Source organism: Oryzias latipes, chromosome 19, assembly GCF_053564925.1.
Source record: "Oryzias latipes strain Hd-rR chromosome 19, Olatipes_Hd-rR_3.1".
In the NCBI taxonomy this organism is placed as follows: Eukaryota; Metazoa; Chordata; class Actinopteri; order Beloniformes; family Adrianichthyidae; genus Oryzias; species Oryzias latipes.
In genome coordinates this window covers 25,389,141-25,410,144 of record NC_136255.1, presented here as the reverse complement: position 1 = coordinate 25,410,144, position 21,004 = coordinate 25,389,141, and the positions used below count along the sequence as shown (strand labels likewise).

Below are 21,004 nucleotides of genomic sequence, written 5' to 3'. Positions count from 1 at the left end.
CTCCTCTTTTCAATCAAATCCTTGGTTTCTTTTAATGTTTTTTTCTGCTCCTGGATCTTTATCTACCTATTTATTCTGCCGCTCTTTAAAAAAAAACAAACAAAAAAAACACTTCAAAGCTAAACATCAACCACAGGTCTGATGTGTTTTCATTGTAAGATTGTAAATACTGAAGATGAAATCTACAAAATAAATCCTCGTCTAGGAGTTTTGGCTGAAAAACAGCAAAGTGAATGAATAGAAACCCGAATAAAAGCGTCTTTATTGTCAGTTTATTGTTTCAGATCAGCGACGGCAGCGCCTGGATGAGGATCGTGCTGCTGCTACATGTTTACAGAACGTCGGTAAAGATCTTCATGGACTGTATATGAGGTTAACGCTTCCTCTAAAATACAGGAGTTTATCATAAAAAAGGTGCGCTTATAGGAGATCTGCAGCTTCAGAACAAACAGTCCAACCCCCTCCTGTGTCTCCTCCTGCAGCTCACTTCCCTTTTTGCCCCCTGGTGGTAAATTCCTGAGCGAAACCGACAACAGTCCCACTTCTGCTCCGTGTTGCCGCTGCAGAGCGTTTGTGAGAGGAAGTGTGCACAAATCTCAAATGACCGGACTTTTCTCTTTGGCACATCCCTCCGTCTCCAACCGGATCGGTTCTGGTTGAAGTTCAAAGTCCTGGTTTAGCAGCAGGTTAGTATTCCAGACTGTACATCCTTGGAGGTTGAAAAGAAGAGCCCAGCATGAAAGCAAACTGGATTCATGTCGGTGTTTTCATGGATTAAAAGCTGAATATTTACGATTGGACTAACATGGAAAGTTTACGTTCAGTATTTTGGGTTTTCTCAGACTTTTATTTCCTCTTCATCGTCCATGAAACTGTAGAAGGTTTTGTTCTTGGCCCGGTTCTGTGGGACTCCATCCTGGCCCAGTCTGACTCCATAGTGGCGAGCCAGAACATCTGTGGCGCTCTGGAACCGCTCGCTCCCCATCCTGATCCCGACTCGGTCAGGAGATCCCATGAGAACGTCTGGAACTTTACCCGAAAGCCCAACTCTGCCGCGCTCCTCTTCCTCCTCCTCCTCCTCCTCAACCAAACCTGGACTTTTCCTGGTTCCACAGTCCTCCCGCAGCAGCGAATCCACATACGAGATGGTAGCAGAACCGCCCTCTGACCCTTCGCCAGCCAGCCTGAAGGTCGAACCCGCCTCCTCCCCGTCCCACATGCGGCCGCCCTCCTCCTGACGGCCGTCGATCAGGCTGAACACCTCGCTCATGAGAGAGGGCCCGAGGTCAAAGGTGAAGGCGTCCAGCGAGGTGAGCGAGGTCAGAGATTCGGAGAAGGCGGTGGAGCGCGTGGCTTCGCAGGCCACCGTGGAGGCGGAGCCACAGGATGCCACGGCATCCGTCTGGTCGCTCAGCGAGCTGCGCCGAACATCAGAGGCGGAGGGAACGGAGACGGGTGGCTGCTGGCGCTCAGAGCGGGAGAGGCGGGGCAAAGTGACAAAACCGGACTCCAGACCTGAAGAGAGAGTCGAGACGTGAAAATGCAGAAAAAACTTCCCCCCAAACCCCAACTTTTAATAAACCGGACTTAGTAAGAACATCAGTTGTTAAAAATATCTGTTCATAACTGAACATCGTGTTCTAAAAATAAGGTTTCATTTAAAAACTTCACACTTTTTTTTCATAAATAAAGTTGCAAGAAGCAAAAACCCTGTTTTCTTATGCAGCTAAATTAGAATTAAATAGTTAATTTTCTAGTTTAAATTCTTCGTGTTTAGTCAGTCGCCCAGCAGGGGGCAGAGTGGCGCTATTTGAAGGCAGTTTTTCTCCTCCAGGAGGAGCAGGAGGATCATCTATTGGTTCAACAAGGCCGGGCTCTGCTGGAGCAGGTGAGTCTTTGGTTCATCCGGAAGAAACAAGAGTTCAGGTTTTAAGCAGAGGTGGAGTTAAATGAATTCACTTTAAATGGACATTTCTGAGGTCAGAAGGTACTAAACGGTACTAATAAAGATGCAGCAGTTTCATTTTCAACCAGACTACAGGACTAAATCTACAGAAATGAGTAAACATTTAAGGCCCACTCTGAGTATTTCTTAGTTCAAATGGTTGTGAATCAGCAGCAGGAGATGAAAAAACGCCGTTTGAAAAGGATTCTGATCATCCGCTGTCAGACAAACAGATCCATGATCGTCTTTGTTTTCCTCATCTGAGCTGGAATCTGGATCAGAACTGGACGGCTGGATAGCGCCAATATAACTCGCCATTTTTGTTGCAGTGCTAATGTTAGCTTGCGTGTGTGAGAGGCTGTAAGCTAAGGGGAGAGCATGTAAACAGAGAGCTCTCAGTAACTTATGGGTGACAGGAAAGGGAGGCGGGGTGTATTTCTAGTAAACTCCTGCTGCTCTGCAGAAACTATATCCTAGAAAAACGACATCGGATTTTGTTTTTTTGGGGCTAAAAGCGTCATAATCATAATTAAAAGAACGATTTGAATATAGATCAAAAGATGATCGGAGTGGGACTTGAAGGGTTTCACCTTACCCTAAATAATCGGGGTAACTTGGACCGGTCAGACTACAGACCTGGCAGAGTTAGGATTGTTCATCTGTGAGTGAAGACAGTTTGGATACAAACAGAACCAAAACAGAAAAGCAAAACACCGGGCTGGGTTTTAGCACCTCAGACCGGGGCAGGAGGGATTCATAACATGGGTCCAAACGGTTTGCTGCTTCTGGATTCCATCCATGTTGGGAGCCAAAGTATTTGTGCTACTTGCTTAGCTGAGCAGAAACACTAGGAAGCCGACGCCTTCAGGAAAAACGCACTCAAATGAGACAAGTTCCAGCTTTTGACCAAATCTCCGGGTTTTTTTTCTGTGGGTGGCGTGCAGTCGGGTCGCAGAAACAGCCCCCCACAGCCGTTTTGGCAGAAGCTCTGTGCGTTCTCAGTGCCAACGTGAGTCATGGTGATTGGTGAGCACCTCTGAGGTGAATCTGGCTCCTGATCTGTGATTGTGCAGCAGATTGGAGCTAAACTGATGAGCTAGTTTAGTTGATGCTGAAGGCCAAATAGAGGTGCAGTCTTCAGGCGGTTTATCAGCAAATCCTGTAATAGCTGGGAAGGAGGTTGCATCACCAGAAACAGTTTCTTGTGAAACTTCTTTCAAAATACAGGATTGTGGAAAAGCTGCAGCATTAAGGAAGATGCTTCATCTGATCTGCAACCATTTCATCATTGACCATTATTGACCAAATGCGTTTTCGGTTCCTCACCGTAGTCACCGTAGGAGCTTTTCTTCTCGTCCGGCGTGCTTTGACAACTGGGGAAGAGCACTTTGGTGATGGGACTCCCATTGGGCATGTCCACATCCAGCCGGGGCAGAGAGATGGCGTTCTTGATGATGGGGGAAACGGCGGGGGGCGGAGGGGAGAAGTCACTGGATGCATCTCGGGGTCGATTGTCGGATCCCCTCCGGATTTGCCGGAGCGTCCTGGAGAAGAACGCTCCGATCTTGCTGTCGGGGGAAGAAACCGAGTCGGTGTCGCCGCCGTTCCCGTTGGCCGTCCCTCCGTGGTTGCTCAAGAAGGATGTGTCGCCGAACACGTCGCCGCCGCGGCCCACGTGCATGGTGTGGCGGAAGTCGCCCAGAGGAGGGCTGATCATGTCCACCGTGAGGTCGCCTTTGACACGGCGCCGGCTGTGGGAGACCAGGCCTCGGAGGCCGGACAGCTTTTCCTGAAGATTCATGACCCCGGGAGCCGGAACCGCTGCCCAGAAACGCCTTTAATTCCACAAAAACAAACTACAAGCTGCAGCACGGCAGCAATCCCAGCGCAGAGAACAGCTTCCAAATGTCTTTCCAAGGTAGCAACAACGTGAGGAAGAGTGTAACTCCGGGGCCAAACAGTTCCCTCAGAAATCCTCCTTTTGTGTGGGACGGGCCAAACTCCGACCCGCTCGCTGTAGCTGCGCCATGTGCATGTCCTGCCAAAGGAAACAGACACAAATGGAGGAGAACTCTGTGCCGATGCGATCCAGGATGCAGTCGGTCCTGATGGAGTGCGGTCACGCCGCCTGGCTCGCTCCAGGGTTTGTCAACATCAGATCAGAAATAGGTCCAGCTGCAGATGGTTCTGTGGTCCCACCATGGAGCTATCCACTGAGGGCAGAAGGAGGAGAAAAAAGATATCTTTAAAATGCAGAAAAGGCCAAATGTGATGGAAGGACACGGGAAACTGAAACCCACTGAATCTTTAGGGTTTTAGAGTCTCCGAGTTTTTATGATGGGGCGAAAGCTTTTAGGATTCTGGATGAAGAGTGACCGCTGGTCTGGAAAAAGGCTAAATTTAGACCGGCAACACAACAAAGCAAACGCTTCAGGGAATTCCTGCTTTTGTCCTGGGTTGTACTCCCAGAAAGCTGCGGCGTGCTTCATCCAACAGGATTTAAAAAAAGATGTGTTACCATGAAATGTGTGGGATTATCCCAAAAAGCTTTGGGTAAAGATTCTGGTGAGACAGAAGAGGAAACCTTCTGGAAGGAGCGAGTATCCAAACATCTGGACTCAAAATAACTGCATTTCAGGAAGGGTATTAAAGCAGTAAGCATGGTGGTGGTAGTGTAATGATTTGTGGCAGTTTTAGAGCCCCAAAACCTGATGGACGGAACCACAAATTCTGCTTTTATCAAGAGAATCCAGAAGAAACAAAAAGCTCAAAAGGAGGCAGACTTAATCTGAACTCAAGCTAACTGCATTTCAGGAAAAGCCGTAAAGCAGTAGGCATGGTGGTGGTAGTGTAATGATATGTGGCTGCTTTAGAGCGCCAAGACCTGATGGATGGAACCACAAATTCTGCTTTTTCCCAAAAAAATCAAAAAGGAACTAAGAGATCAAAAAGAGTAACTGTGATATTCAGGGAGGGATTTAAAGCAGTAGACATGGTGGTGGTAGTGTAATGATATGTGGCTGCTTTAGAGCGCCAAGACCTGATGGATGGAACCACAAATTCTGCTTTTTCCCAGAAAACCCTGAAGGAACGAAAAGCTCAAAATGAGCGAACTGGATAAAATATACATTTGAAAACTTTAGGGTGTTCTAGACGAAATCTGGATTCAAATCAGATTTTTCCTGATTGTAAACAGTCCTTCCTGCTTGCTAAAACCCTAGAATGTGTCCGAAGACAGACAGTTCTGCACAGAATGAGATCAGAAAAACTCGAATCTTGCACTTATGAGCGGCACAAACCATTTATCGGGTTCTTCTAAATCAACCAAAAACACATCAAAGAAACTCAAGGATTTGTAGATTTGGTGATAATTGGACATTTATGGAGCTTAAACAAACTTCACACCGTAGAATGAAGGCGCTCCAACTACGTTTTCATGCGGCTAAACAACCCAGTTTTCTGCCCCATTTGAATAATTGCAGTCGTTCATATTTCCATACCTTTCCATAAGTCTGTCACAAATTGGCTTTCGGTCATGAGCTCCCCTTTGCCAGCAGAGTAATTGATATCCACTCCTAAAATATTTTGATAGCATAAGGGAGCTCTTAAACGGACCCCTGCTTCTCTTTAAAAGCTCTTCACGGCAGCAGCCCAGCGTCTGCGGGGCCTCCTGCACATACGCGGCCTTGTCTGGCTTCATTAATGACCTGCTACGGTTCATGGGATGGCGATTGCGTCAGGCCACAGGCAGCCTCTCTAATTTGCCGTCGACCGCGGCCCTGCGCTCCACTTCCCCCGGCTGCCGTTTTTCTTTTGAAAGGCGGGGCGGCACGGAGGAAGGGAACACTGGGGACCAGTGTGCCGAGGCGTGAACTTGAGACTGCGTTAGTCCTCACGGGAGCAGTCGGCCAGTTCCCATGAGCTGTGGTCAAAAACCAACGGCCAACTTCCCTGATTAAACAGTAACTGAGCAGCGACACAGACACAATGGCATTCAGACTATGTGAGAAAAAATCCAGCTCTTTAAGGTTAAACTGTGGAATTACCAGCTACAAAACGGAGCCTAAAAGGCTAAAAGACTTTTGACCACACAGCGAGGGTTCGATTCCCTTCTTTGTCTTCCTGCCATTTCGTCCAATCCACTGTCTGCTCTTTTCTGACTTCCACAGTCAGACAAACGCCAACGAGGATGTAAAATATGCTAAATCATTTCAGGTTAGACATTTAAAGCTGTAATCCCTGACCTGGCTTGAAGATCAAAAGCAGGAAGTGGATTTACCCCCGGATTATCCCCTAATCCTTCGTCTCCCCCATCGTCCTCGGTGGGGTGCCGGTCTCTGGGCCGATCCTGCCTGCGAGGCCCCCCTGGTCCGCCCAGATTTCTGTCAAATAAGAAGTACGGCGGTGAATCGGCCGGTTTGAGGAATAGAGAACCGAACGGATTTTAGGAAGAAGACAGAGAAACTGTGAAGGAGAGAGCCGCAAACGCAGGGTTGAGAATGTGAGGATGAGGAGGACGCATTGTGGGGAAGGTGGGGCAAATGAGGAAGCTGTCACCTGCAACAAAACCACGCCGTAAAGAGGGAAACATGACAACAGCGGTTCGGCACGTTTTCAGCTGAAGAGTCATCTTCTGGTGCTTTCACGAGAACAGGTTTCGTAAATAAACACCGAACGGACGGAAAAGTCCGACGAAATCCACAAATCAAAACGCCGCCAAGATGTACAAACAACTTCTGTTGACAATAAAGTCATGTGGAAGAGAAAGCTTGTCCAGATGGAGGGGGGGGGGGGGGGTAGCAGCTGAAGAGTGTGATTTTCCACTAAATCCAACGTCTCTTTTCTGTTCTGGAGCATCTTCAGAAGTCCTCATTGGAGCCTTTGCTTCTGTTTTTATTTAGCTCTCCAGTGTACAAACAAACATTTGAATTGCAAAATCAAATTCGTTCGATTCTATAAGCAGAGCGGTTCCCGTCTAATCAGAGGTTTTGGGATGTTTATTAGAGGCTAAACAGTCCTGATGAAGAACTTCTCCTGGATTCTTCTCCATGTACCTCACAGACTGCCGGTCCTCGGTGCAGTCTTTCCTTGAGGTGGCCTTTGCTGGATGTTAACCAGAGCAACCACAGTCTAATGGGAGCCGTGTGTGCAGCGTTCAGCCTGTTGGAAGGCATTCCTGAGGAAAGCATCAGTTGGTCATCAACCATCCTTCTCCTCAGCCTCTCTGCTCTGATTGAAACCACCTTTGGCTCGGAGCGTCTCTCCGCTCACTTCTTCTTTCTCGTGTTTCATTACTCTACTTGTTTTCTAATATTTCTTTTCAGCTATTTGGCCTTCCATCACTTTTCCTTCACATTTTTTCTGATTTCTTTTGTGTGTTTTCTGCGCATGTGGACCTGATTTGCGGTTGTTCTTGTTCCTGGTAGCACTTTTGATGAGGATAATTCAGTCAGAACTTATCTTAAAATCCATGTTGGACTTTGGGTTTGTCCAAAGTTCTCCCTTCTTCTGTGTCCTGTGATCACTAACCCAGCTAACCAGGTGAACAAACAAATAGGATAAGACCACGTTGGCCCTGGTTACCCTTTGGCCTTTAATAAGGCTCCTGTTTTTCCCTCTCAGGCTAAGTATGGTTCCTGCGTTCATACAGATTCATGCTTTAACACCCTCAGATTCTTCCAACGTTCTTCCATCTTCTCCTCCATCTCCTTACTTTGTTGTTGTTTCTGTGATAAAAAAAATAGTTTCACATGTTTTTATCCATAAGGGCAGCACTCAGGTTTTCAAGGACTGCTGAGGTTAACTTTTAGGTCAGAATTGGTCGGATGTTGGGTTTTAAACCCCGGATAAAACCCCAAAACTTTCTGTTTGAACTTGTTCCAAAATCTGACTTTAATTAATCTGTCTTAAATAACTTATTTTAAAATTAGGAGGTAAACATTCTTCTTCCACTTTCGGCTTCTCCCATCTAAACATAGTTTTTATAAAAACCTGTACCAGAATAATTTTTTGACCTAGTAAATCTTCTGTTATGATCATTGATTGTACATGAGAACTGGACTGAGTGACTCCGCCCCTCTGCTGTTCCAAACAGGAAGTGGCTCAAAGAATCCGAAATCCCATTGACTTCTATTAAGAAATAAACAGCTGTTCCTCATTCTATTGGTCAGAAGAACCATTCCTGCTCTGAAAGCTTTTTGAAAATATATATAGTCCTGGTAATCCTCTTTTTTTTATATTTTTTCTGTAGCTATTTAAGTTATAAACTGACCAATCAGTCAATGTAGGTGGAGCCTGCGGGCCCCCACGTCCAACGTTCAGAATGATTGACTGACAGATTTTGTGTACCCCCCTTTCAAGTGGTAGGGGTGTGGTCTTCTGACAAGCTCACTCCTGATTGGTGTGAGTGGTTGCCATAGAAACGTTGATTTAGACCAATCACCCTCGTACTGACCACATCTGGCTCCAAAATGGCGGTGTCCATATTGCAAAAGAATGGGGACTGAATTGACTTCATTTGGTTGGAATTGGAATCAAGCCATTTTCTATTGGTGACGTCACACTCACTCACTCCGTCCATGAGAACTGGACGGATTGTCACCTAAAATGATTGGGGTGTGAAAACTCTACCAAGTGATTTGGTTCCAGACGACTCAAAGCTACGTCTATAAAATCGGTGTGACATCGTTTTAGTGTGATTCCCAGTGAAAACTGTCGCTGATTCCCGGATCTTAGTCAGGAAGCGTCACCGCCAGGTGGGACCAGCTCCTCACTGAGGAGCAACACCTCACTGCAAAGCGTGAATGACATCTGAGGTGGTTCCCAATTTCCTTAACAGTCATTAACGTTCAAAAGCTTTAGAGAATCTTTTCCACATAATCATGGATGACGTCTCAAAAGTGTCTTCAGATGTTTTGCTTTGATGAGTCAGAGAATGTGGGAGAAAATATGAGACACAACTTTGTGCCCAAGTTAGCAACCTTTGAAACAAAATTGGGACCAGTTCCAGACAAAAACTGGATTATTACAGTTTAGGGAAGCTACAAACTCTGTTTACATTTGTACTAGTCCTGCGTAGAATGTATATGAACCCTGGGCAGATTTTTAAGAAGTTCTACTGGTATTCCATGCAACAATAATGCAATAATGATCTAAATATGAGTCAATAATCTGCACATTTCCTCCCGATAGTGTGTTTTAAAAAAGAAAACTTCTGAAGTTATACCTGACTTAAAAACATTATCGGATCATGTTATGCATTACATTTGTAGTCTGTGTTTAAAAATCATGTTTTATCTGATTTTACTTGTTAAACTCAGAATGTGATAGATTTATGAATAATCTCTATTATTGTGTAGTTGCTAATGGAAACCATAAACAAAGGAGAAAAAATTACAAGAGGAATGAAAATGCCTTCAAAGGAAACAAGAATGCGCTCTCGTTTCCTGGACTTTTTTTTCTTTTCTTTTTGTTTTCTGAAAAGGTCTTTTTTTAATAATATTTTAGATTTCACCAGTAAATAAACACTCAATGGAGATTTAAAAAAATATAACTGGATTTCAGTCAAACTCATAAAAAAGTTAAGGCAGTTTTGAAGAAAAGTGAGGTAGCAGTGAATCATGACCATTTGGGGAGGGAGCCCCCCTTTAAGTGAGAAAACAAACAGTTTGAAAGTTCACACCTCTGCATTTGACCATTTCCACACGGGCTGCGTCAGTGGCACCTAAAGGTCACCGAAGGTCGCCACGAAGGAATGTTACAACTCAGGTGAAATCAAGTGAAGAGGAAATGCCGCACAGATGATTTGTTGTCTTTATCGCAAATTTTGACATCATTAGCGCAAATGAGAAACACAGGAACATGTGTTGACCATCTGCCAGAGCAGGAGACCCAAGTGGATGCACCAGGCGTCTACCCGGGGGGGGGGGGGGGATTTGCTGAGGGAATTACAGAGCAAGTTGAACACGAGGTCCAGTCCTGCGTGTTCTCTATAGATTTTTTTCAGTGTCGTCACTGGCTCACTTTGGATTGATCTCCACTGAGGGCTCCAATACGCTCTTTAATCCCCATTTTGTCTCACAAAGTGACCCCCTGTCTTCACTCACTGGCGGGGTCAGAGGTCAGAGGGCCGCTGCCCCCTAACTTGTAACGGTGTCCAACGCTGTCTGAGTTGTTTGTCCCCGTAATTAAAACACTCGAGTCCTGCCAAACTCACGTCGTGTCGCGTTCCACCGAATCAGACAGCATCTTGGTAATGTCATTGACATGTGCAGGGGGGGAAATTGATAGTCCAAGTTATGTAACTTCTGTAATTGTAAGGCAGAGTGATAGAAATCAAAGCGCTGCCAGATTTATCTTGACCAGACTGGCACTGTGGGAACAGTAATGATATACAACTGCCCCTTCTGTCGCACAGAAACATGTGATTAAAAACTCATTTTGTGTCCAGTCTGACCATTAACAACATTTTTGACCATATTTGAGCTTCAACCTGGAAGTTTTACAGGTAAAACTAAATAGAATCTGTGTTTTTGTCTGATTCCCAGGCTTTTCCTGCTTTAAGATGTTAATAAAGTTATTTTAGGAAACTCTGTTTAATGTTAATGTTTTTGGAAAGAGTTAAAATAGCGCAAATATAGGATTTAAAACGCAGCTTTAAAGAGTTATTGCATTCACTGAAATTAAATAAAGATAACTTTATTGTTCCTGAGATTTGCAGACAAAACGGAGATTTACCGAGCGTGAAAAATGTTCTTAAACTCACCTCGGGGACCATAAACACACAAAAACGACGGAATCCGCCTTAATTATGACTCCAGCGTCTGCTTGAGGGGTCCGACGGGCGGCTGGAGGAGTCCGACTGTCCCGCTGCTGCTGCGGGGGAGCGGCGCGCCGGAGGAAAGGGGCGGGCGGAGGTTCAAACCCCAGCCAAACCTCCGCGGAGGAGCTGCGCCCACAGCGGTCCTGAAGGCTGTCGCACGGTAACGGATCTGTCTGCCCCCGGGGGGGAGGGGGGAGCAACACAGCCTGACAGTTAAACCATTTGTATTCTTCAAAATTAAAAATATTAACAAAAAGCGACTTAAAATTGTCAAAATATTGCTAACTCGACGTTTAGGAAACATAAAAAAATGGCTAAATTGCGTCAAAGTGACTGACTTGGCGCTTTATTTATGCTAATGAGGTTTATGCTAATTTAAGCTAACTTCAACGCTTTTTTTAAAATATGAATCCTCCCATTTAAATAGGTAAAATAAATGTATTAATAATTACATAAACTTAAAAAAAACCTTTTGATTATGAATACATACTCTTGTGTTATTTCATGCTAAGTTGTGCTATAAAATTAGCATGGCTAGTAGCTGGAAAATAAGGAAAGCGGCTACATCTGGTGGTTTAGCTGTTTGCCAAATCCTCTAACGTTTTTATGTTCTTGCTTAATCTTTACCAGACAGCTTGTGGTTTTACAAAGTAATAAATGTTTTAATATGTCCAAAATGTTGTAAGCTAGAGATGCACACAAGCTGTTGAGCTGGCATTTACCACATTTACATGGTAAGTAACTGAAGAAGAGATAGGTGATAGTATGCATGCTGAAGTATTTCAATTAAACATAAAAATGTACACAAAATATCTGAAAAATTGTGAATGACATTGCAGTATAATGGAAAGACTGTGTGGTCACAGACCCTCCGGTTTGCTTGGAGCCAGTTTTCAGCTCTGTGGTCGTCGCCATCGTGAAAAATATCTGACATCACCAAAGCCTGGACTCTCTGGGAAGAGGCATCAATACAAAACCAACAAACCTGACACTACTGGGACTGTAAGGCCACTGTAGAGCATAGAGTTCATCAGACAAGCCTAACTGTTGTGTCCAACATTAAAATCAAACAAGAAGAAATAATGAAAATGAATCCAAAGGACAGTTTTCCCAAAAATAAAATGTAAGTACAAAGATGTTTTTTCAGTTTTAAAGACTCACTCCGACGAAAATTGAGTTTTTAACATGTCCTTGTGTCACTTCTCTAATGATGCAGGACATATATAAAGAAAATTAGAATACAAATTTAATTTCTGAGTATTTCTTTATTGAATTTGTTGTGAATCAGGAGCAGACAAAAAACTTTTTGAAAAAGAGCTCCTTTGTGACATTGAACTCTTTGTGCTTTGCAGAAACTGTGTCCTAGAAAACAACACTGTTTTTTTTCTCTTTTTTTTGGGCTAAAAATCAAAAATCTAAGAGATCTAAAAGTAACGCTATCAAAAGAGATCAAAAGATGATTGGAGTGGGACTTTAAGTTTGGCCATTGCTCTTAAAAAGGATAGTAAACATTCCAGAGGAGTTGTCCAAATCACATGCAAGGTTACAGGATAAATGATCTGCATGGGATAAGCAGAGATCCAGGAAACAACAAATGGCACAAACAGTAGCCATGCGTGCACTGCTTTCAGAATCATTGCTCGTGTAAGGCCTCGGGATGTTCATTCATACCCACAACAATCACAGGGTTTTTAGAAAACGGTCACTGCTTGTACTCAGACATGTAATGAAGTCTTCAGGCTCAGAAAATGTAAGAAACTAACCTCAGGAAAGTGTGTGCACACAGCAGTCATGGGATCTGTGCCTGGAAACCGTAAACACTCCAGTACAAACAATCTAGATGGATTACTTCCAAGTTCTGGATCAGGGATGTACCTGGGCCAGCTGTGCTTGGACTGCTCACAACTGAACTGTTCTTGTCAGCATGGATACATCAGTAGAGACAGGATATGCCAAGGAAACTGTACCATTATTCAAAGTGAATGTGTACATGTGGTATATACAAATAATTATAGTGACAGACAGCTGCACAGGAGGAGCAGGAACCAACAGACTGCCCCTTCAAGACACTCGCCCAAGGTCGGGTACCGCTTGAAAATATGTCTTGAACCTCATAAACCGAAGTCCAGCTATAGAATGGTCATGCCAAATTCCAGCAGTCCTAAAAAGGTCCAGCGAGCTTGATTCAAAAACAAGATACTAGTATATTCCAATTTCACGAGGAGTAATGGCTTCTCAGTTTTGTCTGTGCTCCATTTGGCAAATACCGCTGGAAACACTTGCTGTCTGAGTTTCTCAAGATCTTTTCAGGGTATGATGGATCAGATCAAGGAGGCCCTCTGGGCCTTGTCGGTACAGATACAGGCTGTTAAAAAGGCCATCTGTTTCAAACATGAGCCCTCCAGCCTCATTATGAACCAAAAACGTGGCACCGACTTGGATCATCTGCACTTAGCTGGAGCGGATATGAAGGAGTGCCAGTAGCCAAAGAGCTAAATATGATACCAGAGAGTGATTTTACTGTAGGCACAGCAAAAACAGACACTGAAACAGGGAGGGACTGAAAGGGAAAGGAGAGAGCGTAGGAAAATGATTCTGACATTTAAAGCAAGTCTAAGCCTCTTCAGAAGCATTCAAAAATGATTTTCTTTGGAGGGTTTTCCCTTTTTAAAAGATATTTAGAACCAAACTTTGACTAAAACCCATTAAAACCTTCAGTTTCTTTTTGATTGATTCAGAGGTGGATGTTAGTATGTTTGACTCAGTATTCTATTGAAGAACACATTGTCTAACGGGTAAACAGAAGAATTTATGGTTCCATCTGTGACAATATAACATGCCGTCTGTGTCCTGGGCTGCTTCTTACCCCTACACTTCCTCCACCATGTTTGCTGCTTTGGAGCCTTTATTCTAAAATTCTGTTAGTTGGAGTCCAGATGTTTGAGGATGATACCTTCAGGAAGTTCCTTTTCTGTCGCATCAGTCCAGAGAGTATTTGTCCTAGAGCTTTGTGGGTAATCCAGATGTTTGTGATTCAGCACATTTTGATCTGATTTGCTTTTGTCTTCCCCTCTTCTGAGTTTGGTCAATTAAAGCAGTGGTCCCCAACCTTTTTGTCACCGTGGACCGGTACAACGCAAGACACGTTTACCGCGCACCTGTGGGGTGGTGGTGGTGGGGGGTTGAGGTGCAACGCAAGGCACGTTTACCGCTGCCTGTTAAAGGCAGATTTCCCTTTTTTAGTGGGTGCAGGTTCCTCTTCTGTCCCTTCATTGGACCGTTTCCCCTTGTCAAAGCAACTTTCTAAAGAAATTTGTTTTTTGCTCATTTTGGTTGTTTGGGTTTAATTTTAGCGGGGTGTATCACATGATGTTTGGTGTGTCTCGACTTTGACGTGCGTTGAGTTTAACGGATGTAACAGAGAGAATCCGGTCACTTTTCAAAATAAAATGTTTTTTTCAAGAAAAACAATAAAACGGAAATTATTTTTTCTTTCTGTTCGTCACGGTGCCAAAATTTCCCGCGGTCCGGCCCGGTGCCAAGTGTCCCGCGGCCTGGTACCGGTCCGCGGCCCGGTGGTTGGGGACCACTGAATTAAAGGATCAAAATAGCATCATCATAATAATGTGCTTAGCGCTTCAGCTCACACACTGTTGAATAAACATCTTTAATCTGTGTTATTGTTTGCATACTGGATTAAATCTGAAGATTGTTTGTTAATCATGAGGTTATTCACTTCACTAACATCTCTGGTTTTAAATGAAATGTCTGTCAAGGCTAAAGATTTCTTGTTAACCTGGTAGAACAGATTGATATTTTAGGTCCCAATGAGGCAGACTGTAAATAGTAATAGTATAGTTTGTATTGGATCTAATGGATGTGTAATTTAGGCTAAATTTAAGTCATTGTAAAACCACTTGAGGACACATACACAGAGTGTGTCTTTGTGTGTGTGCGGCTGCATGACTGTATTTGGTCTGCATGCTCTCCCATCACCTTTGCTCACACTTCCCTGGCATGAATCGTTGGCTGCTCTGCTTTCACTCCCACTTCAACAGCGAGTTATTCATCTGAAGGCAGCAACGCCGACGTCTCTGTCAGCAGATCCATTGCAAGACAATAACTCTTCATATTCAATCACAACTTTTCAAGACTCCAGTACTCTCAGAGATTCAAGACAATATATTCATATTCTGTTAGACGTTCAATGGCACGTTTCTCCAACGACCTTAAATGTTTTATTACTGCCGCACTTTTAATGTATACAACAAACAAAACATCTCCCTAAAGAACCGTGTGTCTTTATTATCAATCATTTTTATCATCTAGGTTGTGATAGACGACAAACTTGGTGACATTTTTGCCTAAAACTGCAACACATTTCTTCTCACATTGAGTCTCTATTTGTGTGTTGATAGTTTGAGACACAGATGTGCTCTTGATAGGACTGTTTTGTTTTTATGGAGTTTGTCAGAGTGTTGGCATCTTGATCCTCTCGTGCTTCATTTTTTCTGTTGTTGGTGAACACTCAAGCCTCCGGCCTCCACCTCTCTCCTGCCGCCTCTCTCCCAGGCATCCCTCTTGTTTCTCTCATGTTCTGCATCCCAAGATAAACAACCTCTGTTCTGAGGCATGTTAGCTATTTGTTCTGAAAAGCTCTCAAGCTTTTGGAGGCTGTTCAGAGTTGTGTCCCTGAAGGGAGGCAAGATTACAAATTTAGTGCTTTTCACAATCTCCCCCTCTTCTGTTTTTCATTTTTCTTGGTCTGGACATCGGTTCTCCCCCCTCCATTCTCTTGTGACTTGTTCGTTTCTCACTTAGTGATTCCCACATTTGTAAGTTTTGACACCTCACCACCCTTAAGTCTAACCCTTATGTTGAGTCTCAGAAACTTCCCAGTTTGGCATTTGCTTATCCGGCGGTTGTTTGGAAAAAAGCTTTTTTTAGAGTAATGGGACTTAATGGGTGTTTTTATTACAGGCATTAAAAAATACTATGCATAAAAAGTGTGTGAATGTGTCTGTGTAGAAAATGGAAAGTTGAATAGTTGGTCAATGGTCAGGAGGATAAGTTATGTCTTAAAAAAAGAAATGAGTCATTTCCTAAAATCTAAGAATATATCAAAATGCATTTTTGTCTATTACTCTATGTGTGTTTGTTGGCTCAACCAATGTCCCTATAAGAAGATATTGATCTCTATTTTGTTATTAAAGTGTTAAGTGTAGCTTTTAGAGATTATGATCCATTTGGGTGGAGTAGAGGTCGAAGCTAAAAGGACGCACAGTAGTTTTGTCCTTTCTTGGATCAACCTGACCCATTTACGGTTCTTGTGGCCCTGTGTTTTCCCCCGTGGACACCAGTGACTGAAAAGTTTATTAAATGATTTAATATGGCCTAAACTCCCAAACCAAGGAACTGTGGAACTACAATAACTGCGACTTTTGTGCTTGTTTAATGTTGTTTTACTTTGTCGGAGAGCGTCTGAAGCTTGTTTCCTCTGTGAATCGTTCCAAGAGGTGTCCAAGAGAAAAGAAGTGGTTTAATTATCCTGTTTGCTATTATTTTCTATTCTTTGCAAGAAGTGAAACGTGTAGTTTGAGTTAGACTTGTTAGTGGTTGACAATGAAAGGAGCGGTGGAGTTGGTTTGGGCGGTTTGCAGAAGTCTTTCACTGGAAGTGTTTCTGACAGTGCTCTTAACTGTTTTTGCCCAGCAGGAAATCATAATCTACAATGCTCCAGGGCTGCCCTGACATCTCTGGAGGTGGCTAGGAAGGGGAAGCCCCTGAGACTGCTACTTGGACATTTGCCCCAGCAATGTGGTTTCTGGATAAGCATTAGGAATTGGCTTCATGACATCAATCATTTGGCTTATTTTCCATCCTTGTTTTTGATATTTTGATTGTTGAAACATTCGTGAAGCCAGAAATTTCCCTTTTGTGGGGAAAAAAAAAATCTTCAAAAGCACTGTGATCCTTCAAAACATATTTTTAAAAGAGGGTTTCATTGAGAATGTTCTTGATCAAGAGGAACCACCACAACTCATGGGGACAAGTTTAGTGGAACCGTAAAATCTTTTTTGGCATAGGAGTTGTTTTTTTTAAGTGCTGTTGTCAATTTCTCTAACAATTCGATGTGATAAAGGCTGTAAGTTTACACAAAGACACAAAGAAGAGCTAGAAATGCATCTTTTGGTTAGTATCCTTGAATATAGTCAACCTCCATGACTTTTAGATTTGAGACTAATATTGGGTTCCTGATAAAAATGATCTGTAAAGAAATAAAGATAAACTTTGGAACACATAAACTCTGAATCGACCTCAGAGTTTTATCCCATAATCAATCTGGTGAAGCAGGTTTGAATCTATAAGTACCAGCAAATATAATCCTAGCTTCATCTGGTTTACCTTTGCATGATAAAATGTTGCGTGTTTACAGGAGCTATTAATTTCTAAATGTAAATTCTTCTAACACTAAGGTGTGTTCGGCTGGCAGCTGCAGAGGTAAAGCGGTCAACCTCTGTTTGGGAGTTTGCAGGTTCAGTTCCTGCTGTGCCTGGCCATGTGTCAAAGACACAGAACTCCCCGATGCTCTTGTTAGTATGGTTAGCGCTTTGCATAGCAGCACTATGGGTGAACCTGAACATTGGTGAATGGGGTTATAAAGAGCTTTAGTCCCTAATAAAGAGGGGGGAACAGTGCTCTATAAATCTACAACACCACTTTACAAACGAGCAGTCCGTCCAAGGCAACAAACGTCCGTCTGGCCCAAACAGCTCATTGAGAAAGCGCTCTGGAAAACTACACATACTTTCACAAAATCAGAAGTTTGGCCCTGAAAGAAACTTAAAACTGAGAAAACATTACACTTGACTCAAGAAAGAAAGACACAATATAGCATATACTGTATATTGACATCCAGTTTGAAAAGTTTCATGCTAAGCTTCAATATTTGTATGTAAACCTCTAAGATGAAGCTGCAACCAAGCGACTCAAACCAGATATAACTCCAGTAGTAAGGAACTTTATTGCACTTTCAACTCCTGTTTCTTTCATCCTAAAGATAGTTCATAATTTCCAAAATTACAACCCATTTTCTTTTTCATAAATGAAATGAATGGTCAACAGAATAAATCTGCTCCTAGACTATCACATTATGGAAAATTCACTAAACCTATTGGATGTTTTGGGTTTTGTCCAACCAGAAACAGCCAAGAACCTAAAGTTGTACATCCATCAACTTTAGTTGCTTGTCTGTTTCTTGGCATTCAATATTACAAGTTGTGCACGAGAGCAGTAGTTACTAAGAAGACAGGCTTTTGTGGATTGAAAATACATCGCTCTCTTTGGCTTAATGCATAGTAAAAAACATTCTCTGTGACACTCAGAAAGAGAAGCAGGCTTGGGATGGAAGCTGTTTCTGGAATGACCTGAATTAGTGAATCTTTCACAGACCGGCATGTGGACGTGACTTTCCCGTAAACCGCTACAACTTCTCCAAACTCAGTCGTTCACCAAAGTCCATTATAAGCCAGCCAAGAGCCATAGCATATTTTCATTTGAGAGCCGAATTTGTTCCAGGTAATGAACAACAGACCTCTGAAATTATAAGTAATGGTTGGAAGAAGTTGCCCTCTCCATTTGTGAGCAGCATAATAGAGTTATTTACTCTTATAATGAGGGTGCCTGCAGGAATAATTTAGTTTTGTGTAAATTTGACTGTTTCCAGAACTTGATAAACCAAGATTCTACACAAACAAGCCAAATTCTTCACGTGAAAACTGCATGCATAGATATAAAAGAAGCAGCTGTTAGTCTTGCAGCTCTTTTTTTTTTATTGGTCCAGGGTCCTTTTTGTGAGTTTTGGACCTAGAGGCATGGAAATGACCTGCAAACAGACTAATTTGTAAAGTTTGACTCAACAAAACATCTTTTTCTCCATTTTCATGGACCGTTCTGCTGCAGAACAAACTGAAATTTGTGCCGTTCATCATCGAGCGACCCGTCTGTTAAGTTCACTCCTAGAGTAACAGCAGCTACTGCTTTTTTCAGGGGGTCTGCAACCAAATGCCTGTCTGGGGAGTCTGGCGTGGACGCAGGTGCTCGCTGGTTCAGCCCCCAACTCCAAGATTCTGGTTGAATTATGAGGTCAGAAGGGATTTTTTTACTATTATAAAGAGAGGGGAGAAAATCCCCTATGTCTTGTTTTCATTTTGACTGCTTCCTGATCAGATTTTACTTCTCCAGTCTGTCTGAAGACTTGTGAATCAACGCTTCATGCTGCTGAAAAGTGTACATCCCAATCAAATTATGAGAAATGTGACACTTCTTTTTTTGGTTCTGTGTTACACTTCAGTGAAAAAAGTATGTCACCCCCTTTGGAATACGACTGACACTTAAGTGACTGGGAAGTCATTTACCAACTTTGCTCCTTTTAAACAGTAAACTGGTTGGAACAGTTTCCTAATCAGCTTAAGTATCTGTTTTTTTCTTGGACGTAAAATGTGCAGAGCGACAGTAGTTCATTAGAAATTCACCTCTGAGTTGGAGGTGTGACCACTGGTGCAAAGCAATTCCCCCTTCCCTTCCCATCATCGATGTGTTTACATGCTCTCCTGCTAGCTTATTTGCCCCCAACCTGGCATTAGCGGTGCAACAAAAATGGCGAGCAATATTGGAGCTATCCAGTCGTATAGTTTGGAGCCAGACGCCAGCTCGTACGAGAAAAATGAAAACGAACATGGATCCAGTCATCTGCAAGTAGATGCATCAGAATGATTTACTATGTTCAATTCAATTTTATTTATATAGCCCAATATTACAACAGTCATCTCAATGGGCTTCTTACCGGAAATTGTATAATAAACATGAATCATAAAGAACATAGTCATAGAATTCAATAGATAATGGCTACTAAACTAAATAGACTAAACTAAACTAGGCATCCCTGCCCTTAGACCCTCCGCGGTAATGAAAAACTCCTAAAGAAATAGGTTACGGAAAAAAAGAAGTAACCTCAGGGGAATCCACATGAAGGAGGGATCCTCCCCCAGGACGGAGAGGTGATGTACCAAAATTCTTAGAGAAGAATTAGCTTATCCAACTCTACAACTACATGTTTAAATAGTCCAGCACACGGTCTTCATCCACATTAGTTGGGGGACGGCTGTTACAGGCTTTTTCAAACTGCATTTTTTTTCATCTGCTCCTGACTCACAACAACCTGAATAAAGAAATATATGGAAATGAAGCTTAGTTTTCTGTATATATGTCCTCCATCATCAGAAAAATACTACAGGAACATGTTAAAAACACATCGGAATGGGTTTTTAATCAATCTTCTGCTGCAGAACCAAAGGGTTCCTGAGTTTGAGGTGATGGAGAACGTCCTCCTTAATGATTTCTGGTCAAGTTGATTGTTTAAAATTCTTGTCCTTATTGTAAAATTGCAATGCAACCCCCACTCCACCACACCACCACTACCATGTCTGACTATTTAGAACATTTTTTGGTAAAATGTTTTGTTTATTTGACACCAGATGTGACAGAACATTCCTGTTTCATCTCATTAGTCTACAAAGTTGATCAAATTTTAATTCTTTAATAATCCAGATGTTTTATCAAATGTGAGCTAAGTCATACACGGTGTCTGAAATCGAGCCCTGTCCTCTTATTACTGTACTAACTTGCATAATCACCATAGCTGAAGCAGGGAACCTTGGTTCTCAGACATGAGCCATGTTCTTCTGAAGCTGATCTCACTGCATGTCTGCTTGGCTCTTTCATCAGACCACAACCTGGACAGTGTCCCTGTCCTTCATGCAGATGTTTTACAGACTCCACATCAAGCTGAACCTTCACTGCTTGAACAGGCAGAACCTCCAAAGCTTTAGAATAATTCTCCACCTGGTTTTCATGATGTCAAATGTCTGTTCAGACACAAAACCTGCCTTTAAATGGTGTCTGCTTGCTTTCTAAGATCTCCATCGTCACGTCAATAAATTACATACTGGTTGCATTTGGGAGAGTCAAACTGTTTTCTTTAAAAAATATATACATTTAAAAAACATTTATTTTGACGGATTTAAATGTAAAATGCTTAAATTTGGTTAGCATAAATCATTTAGCCAGTCTGTCTGTGAAGAATGTTTTTCCTCAGAAGGAGTGGAATGCCAAAAGTTCTGGATAAACTGTCGAAGGTTGTTCACTGGAGGTCACCAATCTAACTGTGCTTAACTGGA

General features: G+C 42.8%; 2 protein-coding genes across 15 annotated transcripts in view; one reads left to right on the top strand and one right to left on the bottom strand.

Annotated features, from left to right (window-relative positions):
* Positions 1 to 242: 242 nt before the first annotated feature.
* On the bottom strand, positions 243 to 10,851 carry cdc42ep1a (CDC42 effector protein (Rho GTPase binding) 1a). Of its 4 annotated transcripts, none has more exons than XM_011487850.4 (4): positions 10,710 to 10,851; positions 6,190 to 6,327; positions 3,272 to 4,158; positions 243 to 1,515 (listed from the first exon to the last, which is right to left on the bottom strand). In XM_011487850.4, the coding sequence occupies exons 3-4, from the start codon at positions 3,744 to 3,746 to the stop codon at positions 839 to 841; spliced, it is 1,152 nt and encodes a 383-aa protein (XP_011486152.1). In that variant the 5' UTR covers positions 3,747 to 4,158; positions 6,190 to 6,327; positions 10,710 to 10,851; the 3' UTR covers positions 243 to 838. The 4 variants fall into 4 exon arrangements, with proteins under 4 accessions (XP_011486152.1, XP_011486151.1, XP_078793635.1 ...); XM_011487849.4 differs by having other exon boundaries at positions 6,225 to 6,327; XM_078937509.1 differs by lacking the exon at positions 10,710 to 10,851 and adding an exon at positions 10,161 to 10,180 and having other exon boundaries at positions 6,225 to 6,327.
* Positions 10,793 to 21,004, top strand: part of tnrc6ba (trinucleotide repeat containing adaptor 6Ba) — a 43,606-nt gene continuing 33,394 nt past the window's right edge. For 9 of the 11 annotated variants that reach the window (XM_078937491.1, XM_078937488.1, XM_078937500.1 and 6 more), the window contains exons 1-2: positions 10,793 to 10,926; positions 18,816 to 18,911. In XM_078937491.1, coding sequence (XP_078793617.1) covers positions 18,831 to 18,911 — 81 coding nt within the window. In that variant the 5' untranslated portion in view covers positions 10,793 to 10,926; positions 18,816 to 18,830. Of the gene's footprint in view, positions 10,927 to 18,815; positions 18,912 to 21,004 lie in introns of those variants that run through there. The other 2 variants (XM_078937496.1, XM_078937495.1) reach the window with 2 other exon arrangements.

Coding starts and splice junctions, on each gene's coding strand:
- cdc42ep1a (XM_011487850.4), bottom strand. CDS start 3,746: ATGAATCTTCAGGAAAAGCTGTCCGGCCTCCGAGGCCTGGTCTCCCAC. Junction 1,516..3,271: donor AAGCTCCTACGGTGACTACG/GTGAGGAACCGA, acceptor CTCTCTCTTCAG/GTCTGGAGTCCGGTTTTGTC.